This window comes from Cygnus olor, chromosome 4 (assembly GCF_009769625.2).
Source record: "Cygnus olor isolate bCygOlo1 chromosome 4, bCygOlo1.pri.v2, whole genome shotgun sequence".
NCBI classification, from domain to species: Eukaryota; Metazoa; Chordata; class Aves; order Anseriformes; family Anatidae; genus Cygnus; species Cygnus olor.
In genome coordinates, this window is record NC_049172.1 from 12,101,437 (window position 1) to 12,118,210 (window position 16,774).

The 16,774-nt window shown below is 37.4% G+C and overlaps 1 protein-coding gene across 1 annotated transcript in view; it reads left to right on the forward strand.

Annotated features, from left to right (window-relative positions):
* TNKS (tankyrase) overlaps positions 1-16,774 on the forward strand; it is a 123,323-nt gene that overhangs the window by 71,410 nt on the left and 35,139 nt on the right. The window contains exons 6-11 of the mRNA XM_040554823.1: positions 9,163-9,257; positions 11,504-11,570; positions 12,016-12,202; positions 13,842-13,963; positions 14,875-14,966; positions 15,054-15,132. Coding sequence (XP_040410757.1) covers positions 9,163-9,257; positions 11,504-11,570; positions 12,016-12,202; positions 13,842-13,963; positions 14,875-14,966; positions 15,054-15,132 — 642 coding nt within the window. The remainder of the gene's footprint in view (positions 1-9,162; positions 9,258-11,503; positions 11,571-12,015; positions 12,203-13,841; positions 13,964-14,874; positions 14,967-15,053; positions 15,133-16,774) is intronic.

Genomic DNA, 16,774 nt, shown 5'->3' on the forward strand with positions numbered 1-16,774 from the left:
TTTAGAATATTCTATTTCTAATAGCCATAACTTCTCAATTTCAAAGCGTATTAGGAAGTACAAGATATTCTCTTTTTCCTGTATTTTGGAAGGCTGTATTAGTTCTGCAAAGGAAAAATGAAATCTACTTGACTGGATTATAAATGCATTAAACTCTAAAACTTGTGAATAATCACTAATGCAAAAAAAGAACATTTTTTGTATCTAATTTTGTGAATTATTTTAGACTTCTTATTTTAATTTGATTCCAAAATGTGAGGTTTTTTTTAAACTCTGAGAAGTGGAAGTGAAATGCAATTAACTTACAAGTATTGTTCTTAACAGAGCTTGTTCTCACCCCACATTCAATAAAAATGAGCGAAGTGCTGGCTTGAATGTCATGTTAGCAGAGAGAGCAGTCAAGATAACATTCGGAGAATTTTTTCTTTCTTATTAATACGGAAAATATTCTAAACTTAAGGCTGAAATGTTTATAATCACAAGGTGGAAGAGGGTGGATGGGGGAAAGGTGTTTTTGGTTTCTTTCCTTTGTTTCTCACTTCTCTAGTTTGTTAGTAGTAGGCAATAAATTTCTCTAATCTCCCTACTCTGAGTCTGTTTTGCCCGTCACAACGATCTCCCCATCCTTATCTCACCCCTTGAGCCCTTTTCATCATATTTTCTCCCCCTTTCTCTTTGAGGAGGTGGAGCGAGAGGGCGGTTGTGGTGGAGCTTGGCTGCCCACCCAAGTAAAACCAGCGGAAGACTAAGGCTGTGAACTGTACTGACTGGCACTAAGGGACTTTCAAAAACTCTGCAGAAACTTGGCTATCCTTGCCCTGTAACGCAGGCCAGTAGTAATAGCACCTGTTCTTCCCAGTGCACTAAACTTAAATCACATCTTCCAGGGTGTGATTTACAAGAAAGTTCCAGCTGTTGACATGACAGAATTCTTCATGCCTGTGTGTTTGGTCCACCAGCCCGGATGAGTTTGTTCCCTAGCTGCTCGTTCGAGTACTAGATGTTTGAATAACCTCTAAAGACTCCAGTAAGTAACATTGCAGGGGCAGTTTCTTTTTATCTCTACCTTGGCAACAGCCAGTCATGCCTCAGCACATCACCTCAGAGTTGTCCCTTTTTGACTTACATTTCTAACAGATTCTATATGATGAAAAGAAGCAACAAAAATGGCCATCCTGGATACAATGATACTGTAAGTAATTCCCATGTAGAATTCTGCCATATCTTTTGGAGTTTACATCTCTCTTCAGAGTTAATTATCATTAGCAGTGTTCCTTTAGGAGAAGAGAGTGGTTCTTTACTGTTGTTTCATCCTTCTGTAGCTCAGCAAGCCACTATTCCCTCAGTTACCAGCATCTACCACAGAAGAAAAAAAATGTATGCTCCTCTACTTCTGTGATAATCCGTTTCAAAATCCTCTCTGCGTGTTTTGCTGTTTTTTGTCACTGGGTGCTGCCAGAGATATATTCTGAGCTTCTGAATCTGGGAAAACTGCAAATGCTGATTCACTGTAGATGCTTCTGAATTTCTTTTTCGTAATGCAGTTCCGTTCCCAGCTAAACGTTCATTTGCACGTAGAAATGGAACAGATTCACCTAAGGAACGGTTTTCTGAGAATACTGCGGGTTTATGAAGAATGTTGCTCAGCTTTTCGGACACATCCTGGTTTAGCAAATGCATGGTAGGTTCAGATACATGGAAATACAGGACAGTTTCAGGAGCTGCAGGCTTTTGCTTTTTAATTCTTATTTATGATGACATCATAAGGATCACTAGTGCACCTTTTATGGGACCTGCTGTTTGTGAAATCAGATGATCAGAGGTCGGGGTGGTAGATCCCATGCAAAGATTTAAGCGTTTTTCCCAGCCCTTTACCATCACCCTCTTGGTCTCTGCTTTTAGGTCAGATCTTTGAATGCTCACTCTGAAAGTAGTGGCACCAACTTAGTATGGAGGTGTTAGGGAAGACTCTTAATTAAACTTTGGGAAGCTGAGATCCATATCTTTATGTCTACTTTTTCTTGTGGATCTGAGTAAGCTTTTAAGTTCATTCTGAACATGATTGCTGACTTGTGTCTCATGCTATCTCATTTTCTTATGGCCTCTCATTTAGTCCTGGTATCTTTCTTGTAGGTAATGATGCTCTTTGAGGTTTGACTTTGATTCTTTTTCTCTGAAGTAATACCTTGCTTGCCTCAACTTCCAACCTTCTCTTTGGTGCTGTTTCAATGCTAGCTGGAGTTCCTTACCAGTGAAATGAAAGCATCCATTTCTTCCTTCTGTTGACCTCTAAGAGGCAGAGAAACTCGTTATTTCTTGTGTTTACCCCTGTGCAATATGACGCTTCTCATCTTTTCGGTTCTTCTCAACCCCAGGAATCTGTGATTGAAAAAGCTCTTATATATGCCCCTTACTTGTCGATACTTTTCCAAACCTGCAGTACAACAGTGCCTCCATGTTACTGCATAGAACTAATTCCAAGTCTTGTCACACAGCCACGAAGTTCAGAGATACGGACAGAACCTTGTTGTATTGTCCCTCAAAGGTCAGATCTACTACAGAAACATTTAGGAATCAGTAGTTTGGAGGTTACAGCCCTCTGAGAAGGAACATACTTAAATAGGAACATATTTAAATACTCACTAGAGATTAATAAAAAATATTTCTGTTTCACTTTGTTGTGTGTTGTTATTTCTTAATCTACTTTATCAATATTTATGCGGCCTGGAAGTCTCCAACACTAATTTGAAAATAACATTCCAGAGTATGTAGAGGAATGTTTTCTGAACCTGTGATCCACAAAGCAATGCTTTGTAGCTGATACGCATTCTAAAAGGCATGCCATTCATAATACCTGTCCTCCTCTGGGCTTTGTACCAGAGCCCAAGTGGTACATGCCTGAATACATTTCTGAAGATATTGTTTCAGAAAATAATCTCTTTATAATGTGGACGTCTTTCTTTGTTCTTCTTCTGTTGGCTCAAAACGGTGGATCACTGTTTTTCAAAGAGAAAATGATATGCCAGAAAGAGTGAGTTCTAAATCAAGATACTATGTGACTTGCAGATTCTGAACTGATGAGTCATTCAGTTCATTTTCGTGTGGTCATGTAAAATTTTCAACATAATGGTATTCTGAATTTTACTGTATTAAATCTGTTCTGTTCAACAGTCTAGTACTACTGTTTGTGTTCTGAAGATGAAGCAGTTAAATTACCACTGGAAACACAGCTGAGTGAGAAATGTCTTCCTTAATCCTTTTTTTTAAAAAACATAAAAGTAGTTTAAGTTCTTCATTTTTGTGCTTATTAATCTCCAGAGTTTAAACTTATTGTAGCTAGCTTATCTATAGTTAGCAGGCTGACATAACTTGTTTTCCTGGAGCAGCATCTATATGTATGTCCTTAAGAACTTAACTGTCAATCATGAAATTGAAGAACATGGTACCACTATAAAATGACCAGGGAAGTTGCACAATTTGACAGGTTGGATGGCTGAAGCTTACATGCCATGTGGCTGGTAAACAGAAGCACACCTCCTTCCTTGCTCAACAAGAGCATCGTTCTCTTGCTGAGGTTAAGGGCTTTTTTTCCCCATAGTACCTAGTGTGGAAGAGCATTTTAACATAAATATTAAATAATTATTTCAAAATATATGTTTCTATAAGGGAGGGACTTGTTTGTATGTGATAATAATTCCAGTTTTCATGCCACGCAAACAAATGTCAGTGAGATATTTTCCCAAGAAAGCTTACAACCAAGCCTAAAAATGAAGGTGTAAGATGGTGCATTGGGTTTATGTGGCACAATTTTGGTAGCAGGGGGGCTGCTGGGGTGGCCCCTGTGAGAAAAGCCCCGAAGCTGCCCCATGTTAGATAAGGGCCACTTTCAGCGGGCTCCAAAGGGACCCACCACTGCCCAGAGCCGAGCCAGTGAGTGGTGATGTTTGCGCCTCTGTGGGAGCAGATCTAAGAAAGAGGGGGAAAAAGCAGTTGTGGTGTAGTCCAGCTGCATAAAACTACCACAGATGGGCACGATGTTGCAATATTAAAATGGAAGACACACTTTGCAAGGGGGTATCTAAGCAGGGAAGGAAAACTCCGATCATTGCCATCCTGGAAAAGCTCAGGAATGTCTCTTCTAGACTATGATGTTGTTGCAACTTGTTTTCTCATCCCATTAATCAGATTATAAATTAGTGACAGGAGGTATTTCGCTTGCATCTGGAATATGTTCCTGATACACACTCATGATTGATGCAGTTCATTTTAGAGAAGTCTTTGAGATAGCACCATGAAGCAGATGCAGACTGTTGTGACTTTAAAGAAAGAATGCATCATAAATTCTAACCCAGTGAAGAGAGAGAGTTGTTTGCCTGCCATGAAGGTTTTTGCTTAGTATGCCTGATTCAGGTAGTCATCTTGACAGGCCTCAGGACATCTTTCAGAGCAGTCAGTTTTATGCAGACTGTGAAACAAAGGTGCATTCTGTGATTAGAAACCTTTCTACTTATCTCTCAGTTCAGAGGAGGTGAAGCACCATTTTGAGGGAGCTTGTAAGACAAACTGCAAAAGCTAAAAATGTTATTTTTATTGCTGCTGTTCTCTGCTGGCCATGCAGTCTGATTTGAATAAAGGTGTTCTGTTTGGTAGAAGTTAAATGGGGATTTGCTACATACCTGCGTTTTCCAAGTTACCAAACCTGAAGGTAGATTAGAGACAAGATAAGAAAGTCATATATAGTAAAGTGTATGGTGATCATTATTTGATTCCTCCTTCCCCCTCTTCTCTTTTTTTTTTGGATGCCTTTTGTCAAGAGTTGTCAGTAAACATATGGTTGTCCTTAGGTGTCTAATCAAAGGGTATATAATCAAAGTTGTACTTGTTTGTCTGTCAAGAACCACTCTTACTGGTGAACGTCCATTTGGGGACCTTCTGAACATGGGTATAGCCATTATATGTCAAGACCAGAGCTGGTCTTGGGGACGTCTGATAGATGGTATTGCCTTTTTATAGTGAAAATGCCTTTCTCATTGAAGATGAAATTAAGTGATGATAATTTTAAATCACTTCATCTTATTGTAAATTAGATGCAGGGCAAGACGTATATAAGAAGATTCTTGTTTGTTGATTTTAATAGCCTTCAGGATGACAACTTGTGAATGAGAGAAACACGCTAATTAAGATTGTTATCAGATAATGTAGAGATTCTAGTGGCGGAGAGCAAGAGCAGGCAAGAACAGGCGTTATTAGTTCTTACAGCAGCTCCGCTAGCTGTTATGGAACAAGCAGGTAATACATGATATAAGAACCTTACGTAAAATCCTTCAGCTTCAAGTTACCCATAAAATTGGCAATCCAAAATTACTCTGAATCTGAAAATGCATGTTTTGTTCTGAGGCTGTGGGCATGTTACCACCTCTAAGAGCTACTGAAGACTCTTTAGCATGATAGGTAGGGATATGGGTGGTGCTTAGAGCCAGCGCTCCCATGTTGCCTGCGGATGATTTGTTGAAACCAATGTTCTGATTTTAGTAGAAATAACTCAGCAGCCTGCAGATCTGACAATCCCTTGGTGCCCCTTTTGTTTGATACAGGGGGACAGCAAGTCCAAAGGTAGCTGACCTTGACCATAAGGTCCTTAAATCAGCTGTTGGTAATAAAACAGTGTGAAAACACCAAAGGCTCAATGAGAATATCAAACTATTGTATGTACGTTGCTTAAATCTAAAAATGCCTTTACAACACACGTTCAAAAAGGCTGCAGGAAAAAAAAAAAGCTTTAATATAAATTGTAGGTATACAGGCTGACTGTGTTTGCTATTTTGCGTACAGGGATCTTATTTGAAATGCACGGTACCTGCACTCAATTACAGATGCCATAAAAATTTCGAATAATGTGAGCATCTTACATGAGAGTCTTATTTTACTTACTAAAAGTAGATTTGCTCTCTTTTTAATTACAAGACAATGTGATTGGCTTGGTAATTGTGAATATGAGTCTTAGAAGGTAAATGCCCTCTAGGGATTCTTGTTAGGAAGTCTCTTGCCAAGTACTGCAAGACATGGGAGGAGGGGTTAATTGATAGCTCAATTAAATCTCTTTCCTTAATATTAAATGATTGTGTTGATATACCTTACAGGTGCAGTATACAGTAATACTGTTAGTGATAACTAGTTCCTACTTTTCTAGTGCTCTAGAAAAAGTGCACTGATTTTAAACAGCAGTCTCTTTATGAACATCATTCACTTCTGGGGTGGGGAGGACTAGTAATCCCCGTGTGATGACTAGTTCACATAGCATGACGTTATGTTTTAGGTACTTAATTCCTGTGGTTAGTGTGCAAGCTGGTAGCACTGGATTAGTATTTTAAATTAGTAAATCTATATTAAACATAATATATATTGAGTGTGATATCAATGAATGTTCTTTCTCATGAGAAAGGAAAAGTCCTTAAAAATGACTAAGGTAGGTACATCCTCCTTCCTGAAGCATATGGAAGTGCAACGTTTTTAAGAGCCTTTAAACCAACCTAAAGAGCAACTGTCGAGCAAGGCTTGTGGATTTTGATTCGCTAGACCTGACTACAGTGCTGACTTCAACAGTGTTTCATAAATTGACTGGAAGAGATTTCAGCCCCATCTCCAGTTAAGAGTGAAGAGAGGAGTGTTAGTTAGCTCTTTTTTGTAGAGGTGGCTGCAGCATGGCACACAGCTTCATTGCAGCTGCAGTGGATCAGAAGGCAAGCAAGCCAAACATCAGGTGTTTGGCTGCAGCTAAATAATTCCTGGTGTGTTGGGGGAGACATGGTTCATTCATGAGACTGTGGTGTCTGTGTGACCTTGCTCAAGGAGAAGGAAGTAGCTTGCATTTCCGAAAGGCAGGGATATAAGTTGTCAGAAGATTCGCGATGTCATTGCTTTGCTTTGCTTGCGTTGTTAGTCTTACAGCTACAAGCTAAAAATATTCTGGCTTTTTTCTCTAATGAAGTTATTTTGCAAAAGTAGGTTTAATAATCCTAGAAATACAAAATACACGGTTCCAGCTTGAGTCACGTTTTATCTTTAAATTTTAATCACTCAACAAGATTCCAGGGCTGACACATCCTTATTGAGAACATCCTTATTAATAATGCTCAATACGAGTAAAGCAGCGTCTTGTAAGTCTGCCAGCGTTGTTTTAGAAGTAGTATGCAGATCAGAATGGATGCAGCTACTTTAATCCTAGTGAGGTTAAAGGATCCTGCAGTGGTCTGCACCTCGTTCCAAGATTTAGCATTTTCTCCAGTTTCTTTTGGCGATCAGACCTTTCAAGAGACTGACTTTTCAGCAGTCCATTTCAGATCATTTTCAGATTTTCTGAGTTATTAATTCAGTTGACAAACTGGATTTAGTAGCCAAACCAAGGCAATTGTCAAAATAAATAGCACCTGAAGTATTTTTCTAATGTCAACAGTGGCGTAACCTTTATCCACATTTTCATTAGTATTTATGATGTGCAGGAGCCAGCTGTTTTATAATGGGGGCAGATTTGAAAGAACTTAATACCTTTTGGATCATCCCAAATTGTTAATTCAGTAATAGAAGCCTTTCTGGAACAGAATAATAGATCCTAACAAATACAAATTGACTTAAAGATTTGGCTAGTTTGGTTGGGGGTGGTTTTTTGAACTACGGAGACACTTTAAGGAGGTGAAGAATGTTAGAGCTGCTTATTTTGATGTCCATTTGTGGCAAACAGAGGGTGTGGGCAATTCTGAAGGTGAGTCTCATAGAAAATCGCAGAACTGCTTTCTCAAATAAGCTGCGTTACCTGGACATTTTTCTTGGAGACACCCTGTGCTGTCTTTACTGACAGTACAGTCTGTGTCATCGCTTTGCACACAGGTGCCCAAGTAGGTACTGTTTCTGAGACAAAGTAGCTCCAGACTGTAGTAATAAACTGTGTGTTGAGACTCTAGTGAAACATAATTCAGTCTATTCCTAGTTTTGGTCTTACTAAATGGGTATTAATTCCTGGAAATCTATTCCATTTATGAATATATAGCACTTGCTGCTGCTTACAGATGAGACTGTTTGTCTTGATTTTTTTTTTTAAACCTTAATAATAGCAAGAATGTGATGTCTCACCTGTAATACTGTATAATGATGTCTTAATGCCTGCAGTAAAGCTGTACTTGGCTTAATACTGTGAGATACATAAGTCTTGCTGTCTGTTCAAGTTTTTTTAGGTATGGGGTTTTACTGGGATAGAAGTGCATTGTTTGTTGTGTGTCACAAAATAAATAGCAACAAAGATCCCTTCAAACTCCTCTGCTTCTCAGCCTTGGGAGGGAGCAAACTGTCAGCCATTCGTGGAAGAAATAAGTTCCTTCAGAGTGAGACAGCACACAAAATTTGCTTCATTATAAAAAGCTTTTACAATAATTGAACTTTGAGGGGATTTTTTCTTGTCATTTTTATTACTGCTGCTAATACTAATTAGCTATGGAGAAAGGTGCTATTATTATTTTGTTACTAGGTATGCCATTAGGGCATTACTGCTGAGGATGTATTTTGCAGGAAACTGCAAACTGCATGCAGTTTGCTCTGTGTGTGTCTTATTATAGCATAGCACAGAACACCAACAAGGTACTTACACTTGTTTGGTGCAGAGCTGAAGACAAATGTTCCTGCTAGGGCATAAGTGCATTAGTTTTGTTCTGCAGTCTGATTCTTGTGCGCTTACTGCAACAAGACTTATATACAAGCAGTTTTGTAACCTGTGAGTATGCAGCCTGAACTGCATAAATTTGTTCATGAAACTGTTTGAAAAAATGTATAAATAAATTATAGCATTGAAAAATAATAAAAACCAGACACATAGGATTAAAGAAAAAAAAAAAGAGCAAGGTTGGGCTATCATTTTAAATAACTTCGTCTGATAAATTTTCTATTGCCTTAAGTGATACATAGATTCTTCCCCACCTCCAGGAAGGGGTTTGGTTTGACAACAGGAGGAGTGTGCGTGTGCTTTGTATTTCTTGACTTGGCTAATTGCAGAAGGAAAGTGTAACCTACCCTGATCAAATATGTAAGAGAAACAAAGAGTATGAAATGGTAGGAAGTGAAGTGCAGAAATATGTGTGTCTCCCATTCTTCATCTTGTTTTGTTTTCCTTTGCAGTCGACGCCTTTACACCTAGCAGCAGGCTATAACAGAGTACGAATAGTCCAACTTCTGCTTCAGCACGGTGCAGATGTTCATGCAAAGGACAAAGGGTATGTAAAATGAATTGATTTATTATCTGTTTGCAGCAGTGCTTTTCTGTTAATCAAGATGAGAAATTACTTCTTTGCTTGATGTTGCAGCATAATCTCAAATAGTTGGTTAAGAATGTGACATCTGCTTCAAAAATATGAATGTGTTTAATGATAAGTAAACTTTTGTTACAGTCCCAATAACAGATTAATCATGACTGCACTTGTTTTAAGTTTTCTTCTACACCTTTAATTTTTTCCAATCCTTATTCCTTGTGTCCATGTGTCTTCCCTGTGAAATCATGGAATTTCACCATTATTTTAGGAGAGGGGATAGGGAGAAGATGCTTGAGATTAATGAAAAAAATGTGCATTGTAAAATTTCTCTGTAATCTTGTTACCTTATTGCATGTGTATGGATGTAATTGCAAGTAACATCAGTGATACTCAGAGGCTCACAACTAGAGGCCCTTGGAGACCTGCCTTGGTTGACATAGCCAACAAAAACCAAGATATAGCAGAAGCTAAACTATTCCATTTTTTTTGCAGCCAGCACGCTAGTTAAGTAGATTACAACAAAAATTGTGCAGCATTCAGAAATCTTGAACTATGTGTTACACGTTGTTAGCTGTACATTTCTGTATTCTAAGGTGAATTCTTACAATGGTCTCATAGGAAAGCTTACTTCTAACATTATAGACATGGGGCTCCTGGTTAAAGACATGCATATCAGAGTTTATAGAGGTGAGATATTAATGAGAGTGCTCTCTAGCCATCAACATACTTGAGGCATTTCCTATACCCCTTCCTTCTCTAGTTTTAAAGGAGATTTTAAATTAAGATCTTTTTTTTTTTCTTTTTTTCCCCAAACCAGTCAGTCGTAAGCTTACTTAAACTCTGGAAGACTGAAATACTGATTGTAGCACTGTTGACTGTACATTCACCCTTAGTGACTTTTTTTGATCAGAATTGTAAAATACATCATAACACATTATGTAAGTCACAAAACCACAGCAAAGCTGCATGGAATACAATCCAAAATTGTTAAGCGAGTTTTAGGCATTTCACACGTTAAGAAATTTAAGTGTCACTTGGTAGAAAATTCCAGTGTAGATGTTTTAATGCGGTTGGAATGATCTACTTGGAAAGTATTGCTGTGTGAAAAGTAGTTAAGTAGACCTCAAGTAGGGGAGAAGAATAAAGGGAAAGAAAAGAAAAACTGTACATGTACTCTGTATTAAACATGTAAACAATTCAGACACTCTAAGGTATGTGTGACAGCTCAGTGAGCTCTCTCTTTCTCCTTTTTAGTGGCATCACATGATTTGGTGTTTTTTCTTTTTTTTGGTTGTTGGTTTGGTTTGGTTTTGCTCATTTTTTTGTTTTCAAAATTTGTAAGTAAGCAAACTAGTGTAGTACTCACTTTCCCAATGCTCTTTTTGCTAATTTTGCAATTCTGGGAAACATACACAACATTTTTCATAAATGGTGAAGGGTTAATTATTGTTTGCAGTGTATTATACATTCTGATTTGTTAAGCCGTAACTAGCCTAGCTTGTTTGGCTTAAATTAATATTATTTAGTTCTCTGTAATAATTGTCCCCTTCGCATCTCCGTTTTGAGTGTGTGGCTCTTTTATTACATATCTTGTGCTTGTAATGTCATCTTTGTCATTTTCTTCACTAGTATCATTTTTGAGTATGACCTCCTGTAGTGTAACTATAAAAAAAATACATAGATCATCTTATAATTTGACTGTAAAAAATGCAGTGAAATCAGGTCGTCCCACAGTTTGGAGCAGCAATTTGTCTGCTGTCTACGGATATTTGTACATTTTCATAATATACCCAGGAGTTAGGTTAGTACTATCTGAAGAGTTCTGACTTCCACACAGCATTTTATATAAACAGGAGCGCACATCTAGGCAGAAATAGAACACTGACTTCTACTAAGCAAATTGAATGTGGAATGGGAGTTTTTCCCCCCTTAGTGTTTTCAAGAAAGATCATTTCAAAGGCAATTAATGCTAATCTTATTGGTAGATTAAACATCTGTGGCTTGCTAGGAAAAAATGCTTTAATGTCACCCACAAATAATGTGTTGTTTGGGAATGCAAGGTTTTTCCAGTAGTTTTTGAATCTTAATTTTTAAAGATGTTAATGATTAGGTTTTATTTTGTTTTCTGTTCACCTCTCAGTAAAGAGAAAATAATACCTTCTTCAGCAATGCTGCTTGAATAAATTTGTCATTTGCCTTCTTTCATACAGTGGTCTTGTGCCTCTTCACAATGCATGTTCATATGGACACTATGAGGTTACAGAGCTGCTACTTAAGGTAAGCAGAAGGATGGAAAGTAATTACTGTAAATTTAGATGTGTTAGGTGGATTGTTCATGCCAGAGTTGAAAAGGAAGACTCTTTTTCTTTAGTATCAGATTTCAAACATCTTGTATGTAATTTCAGAAGCCTACGACTTCAGATCTATGTGTTTTTTCCCTACCTTATTTCTTTAGAGAGATAGTAGAGTTTCTTTTTTTTTTTTTTTCCCCACTCTGGAAAAATCTGCTGTACTTAAAAATTAGTTCATATAGAAATTCCCATTTTGTTGAGGATTCATGTTTTTTTTTATGTGTATAGGTATTTTTATAATTCACTTTTGTGTGTGTATTCATATATGAAAGAACAAAACTAGTTTTTGTAATGAAATGAAAATTCATGTGCTTTTTTTTTGTTGTTGAGGGTGATTTCCTACTAATAAAAGGCTTTTTTTCCTGTGCTAGCATGGTGCCTGTGTTAATGCTATGGACCTCTGGCAATTTACACCCTTGCATGAGGCTGCTTCCAAGAACCGTGTAGAAGTCTGTTCCCTCTTGCTGAGTCATGGTGCGGATCCCACATTAGTCAACTGCCATGGCAAGAGCGCAGTCGATATGGCTCCAACACCTGAACTGAGAGAGAGGCTGACCTGTAAGTGTTTTCAGACTTAAAACAGTTGTTGGTTAATATAAAGGGATGCTTTCCTTTCAAGGCAGCTTCTTCATAAAGCAAGGATAGATGCAGAGCAGCAGAAGAAATACAGACGTGCTCCTCACTTTAAGTAAGTAGATAACTCTGATAGGCCATTCATGATGATGTCTACTTTTTTTTTTCAGATTTAAAATGTGTAAGGCAAGGAGGCACTGCTGAATCAGTGACTGTGGGTGATTTTTATGCTAAAAGTCTAATCAAGTCACATAGGAGCCTCTACGTGAACAGGCTAGAGTGACTTCTAGAAGACATATAGCTTCGATGTGCAAGCTTGAAGAGATGGAAATTCCAGCACCTTTTTTTTTTTGTAGTGTTTGCAGTCCTAATGCTGTTTACAAAAAAAAAAAAAGCCTCAGCTCCAATTGAAATTTGTCTGCCTTTATTTGCCCTCTTTTGGGGGTTTGTTTTCTCGTTGTTATAAACTGTAAAGATAGTTAAATGAGACAAGTATAGAAACAAAACATAATGAAGTTGCAGAAAACATCTTCCCAAAGTATAAATTCTGAACTCGCTTATACATTGCCTCAATTGTAAGCTTTTGGTTTTGTCTGTTGAATATAGCAGAATCCCCTGGCAGACTAAGAATGTGATCTTGCACTGCTCAAAATCACAGGTTGTTGTTTGTCACTATTCTGTGAAGGTGATAACACAGAAATGAAAACATGTGCAGCAGAAAGCTTTCCTCTAGGACAAAAGAGGAGGGGGTTAATATTTTCCAGCTACTTCTCTACTCTGTTCCAGGCTGGCTTAGGACATTGTGCTTCTGGCTTTAAGCAAGTTAATTTACCATTTTTTAAACTAAAAAGCAAAAATATATTTAAACTTTGTTTTATTTCTGTATTTTTAGTTTCTGGATGGGGATGGGCTTATCCATCTTCTTGTTTCTCATTCCCAAGTTCAGACCTCATCCTTGATAGCCTATCTCACATTTGTACATTTTATGGTAAACACTTTTCATCTTTTTCAAGTTGAAAATACTTTTTAACTAAAATGGACTAGTTCCTGAAATGATCAAGGTGTGGCACAGAAAATAACAAAATTACCTCTCTGCATTTGCAAAGATATAACTACTATCAAAATCTTCGGAGCAGACTGGCTTCAAATGCTTAGCTGGCTAACTTTCTTTAACACCAATAGTTTAACGGTTGTGTTTAAACAATATGTTCAGTCTTTACCTTGAATTACTTGTAGTTGTAAATACAGTAGCATTTTGGAAAACCAACTGTAATGCTTTTTTTTTCTGCAGAAAAAAAACCTGCAGTAGCTGTGTGCTTGCTTGAACACATACATAGATAATTGAGAGGTCACATATGCATTTAATATGAAGTGGGTGGGGGATAAGACGGAGAAAAACTAAGAATTTTACTCAGGGAGTCACTGCACTGCTTCTTTGGAATACCCTTTTGGTTTCAGGAAACCATGTTCTTTTCATGTTACTATGCATACCAGGTAAGCCACTATCTGAAGATGTACAGAAATAACTCTTATTACCTCTTAACTGGTTATAGGTACCTTTCTCAAGTAACATCTGTAAAGGTAACTTGTTACTGAATATTCAATGCATCTCTTTCTCCAATAGATGAATTCAAAGGACATTCTTTACTGCAAGCAGCAAGAGAGGCAGATCTAGCCAAAGTGAAAAAGACACTTGCTTTGGAGATCATCAATTTTAAGCAGCCACAGTCACATGAGACTGCACTGGTGAGATTATAAAGTCAATCCTCGTCTTTTACAATAAATGTGATGGTAGTGCTAGTTCAGTGGGTTTATTTCTACATTATGAAAATGTATTCATCATCTGAGATAGAGGATTTGCTATCAAACACTTTATATATTAAAAATATTTCACCATTACAGAAATAACACCATATAATTTTTAGCACTTTTTTTTTCTTTTTTCCTCGTAGATCACAGAAACCTTCTGGCCAGAGCATACCTGTCCATATTTCACTTCTCTTCTGCTTTTTTCCCCCATTAGCCTATTTTATTGTTGACCAGTTAGGTTTTTGCTGGGGTTGAAAAGCTCTGTATGGAACATATTCTGATATGTTCCATATAGAGCCTTTTTTCCATATTCTTATATTCATTATATGGAACTATTCCAAGAGCTTTTTGCATATTTGTTACATAATTTGTAACTGGCTGCATAACAGACTTGCTGTTAGGTTAAGCATGTTCAGTACACACTGAAACAGAAGAAGAAACAATTTTCAAAGGCTTGATAAAATAAAGCAGTGGAATCTTAATGGAACCCTTTGGTATCCCTCTGAAGAAGGCTAAGATGTTTAAAGCCCTTTCCCTTAACCTCCTTTGGGTATTGCATGCTATACTTGTCCTGATATCTTGTTAATGCATTCGGGAATTTACTGCTTTTTCGGTGACAAATAGCAGTAAAATGAAAATTGTTTTTTTCTGATGAGAATAATTTAACATTATTCACTTGCTCGTATTTTGTTTGGTATGTTAAATGTTCAGGAAGAAATATGATATGTTTTGTTTGTAAATTCTGTAGTCTGATGTTTAGCAGAATAATTAAGAGATGAAGTCTTTGATCTCAAAGCTCTTTTTCATCTGTGTAGTTGAAATAGTACTTTATATTTACTTTTTTGCAGCACTGTGCTGTGGCTGCTGTGCATCCCAAGCGGAAGCAAGTTACAGAATTATTGCTCAGGAAAGGAGCGAATGTTAATGAGAAAAACAAAGAGTAGGTTTCTGAAATTTTCAACTTTTTTCAAAGGACTCAGTCATACCAGGAGCATAAAACTAATATCTTTTTTTTTTTTTTGTCTAGTTTCATGACACCTTTGCATGTTGCAGCTGAGAAAGCCCATAACGATGTCATGGAAGTTCTGCATAAACATGGAGCAAAGGTAAATATGCTTAAATGCATGTAATTTATGGCAGAAGGCAAGAGGGAATGTTATATTGGTTAAATACAGTTTTAGTTTTTGTGATAGTTGTTGCGTTTTCTTATGTATGTCTTGTGCTTCTCATGTTAACCATGAAGGGTGTTTATCCTAAATCATTACAGGATATTCAGGAACCCCATTTAAAAATTAAGTCTTCTCTCCAAGTAACTGAATATAGGCTTTAGGTGTTTAGATTACTCATTTTTAATGAATCTTCAAGTGCCATGACAGTATCTTTGAAGGTGGTGCTTTGTTTAAAAAAAAAAAAAAAAAATTAAGGTGGTGAACTAATGAAAAAGTGGCTTCCATCCTGTTTTGTTATATTGCTGGATGGTTGGATATATCTTACAGCCAGCTCCTTGCCTGAACTTACAGATACATGGGAAAATTAATATGTTCAGAAAGACATCGGGCTTTCTAGTGGTACAGAAAACAGGGATTAAAGTCTTCTAAACTGGAATGATTGTTGTAAAAATAAAAAATAATAAAAAAAAAGGACCTGCAAGAATGCAAGTTCACTAATATCTTGGGCAAATGTAGAAATGTCATGGATGCTATTTGGTTTATTGTATTTCTAAAAGTTACTGTTGAAACCATTCTTCTCCAAGAGAGAACAAGCTGCTTTAAAGTTATGTTTGCATGACAGAAGATAGAGTCTGTCTCTATGTTGGTAGCAGAAATGGCTTCATTCTGCTCTGCTAGAAGGATCTAGCTTTATGGATCTTTACATAATATAATTATTTCTGTGTGTTGGAGTAGCAAGTTTCAAGACCCTGACTCTGGAAATATTTGCCATCTACCTAGACCCATGCAACAGAATCAAATGTTTTTGAATAACCTCACTGTATAATATAATTGTGAACGTGCTGCTCAGGGACATAGTTTAGTGGTAGACTTGATAGTATTAATTTGATGGTTGGACCTGATGGTCTTAAGGGTCTCTTCCAACGTAAATTATTCCATGATTTCCTTCCAAGATTTCAAACTTGCTGAGGGTGCATTCAATCCCACTGTCTATGTCATTGATAAAAATATTAAACAGCACTGGTCCCAGGACAGACCTCTGATTCCCAGTCAGGGGGAAGGCCAACATGGCAGATGCCATGGTGGATGTCTGTTAGGGACTATCCAAGCAGGATGAAGAGGCAGATGAAATATTCTATAAGCAGCTGGAAGAAGTATCACAATTGCTAGATCTTGTTCTCGTGGGGGACTTCAACTTACCAGATGTCTGTTTGAAGTACAATATAGCAGAGAGGAAAATTTAGGAGGCTTCTGAAATGTGTGGAAGATAATTTCCTGACACAGCTGCTGAGTGAGCCAACTGGGGAAGGCACCTCTCTGGACCTTTTGCTTGCAAACATAGAAGGGCTTGTGTTAGATGTGAAGGTTGATGGTTGTCTTGGGCATAGTGATCACAAATTAATAAGAGTTTTTGATTCTTGGAAAAGCAAATAGGGGGGTTAGCAACAAAAGGAAAACTAAGGAAATCTCCATCCTGTATTGGATGTGAGGTGAAACATAGTGACAAAGGATGAAGAAAAGGTTGAGTTGCTTAATGCTTTCTTTGCTTCAGTCTTTAATAGTAAGACCAGTTGTTCTC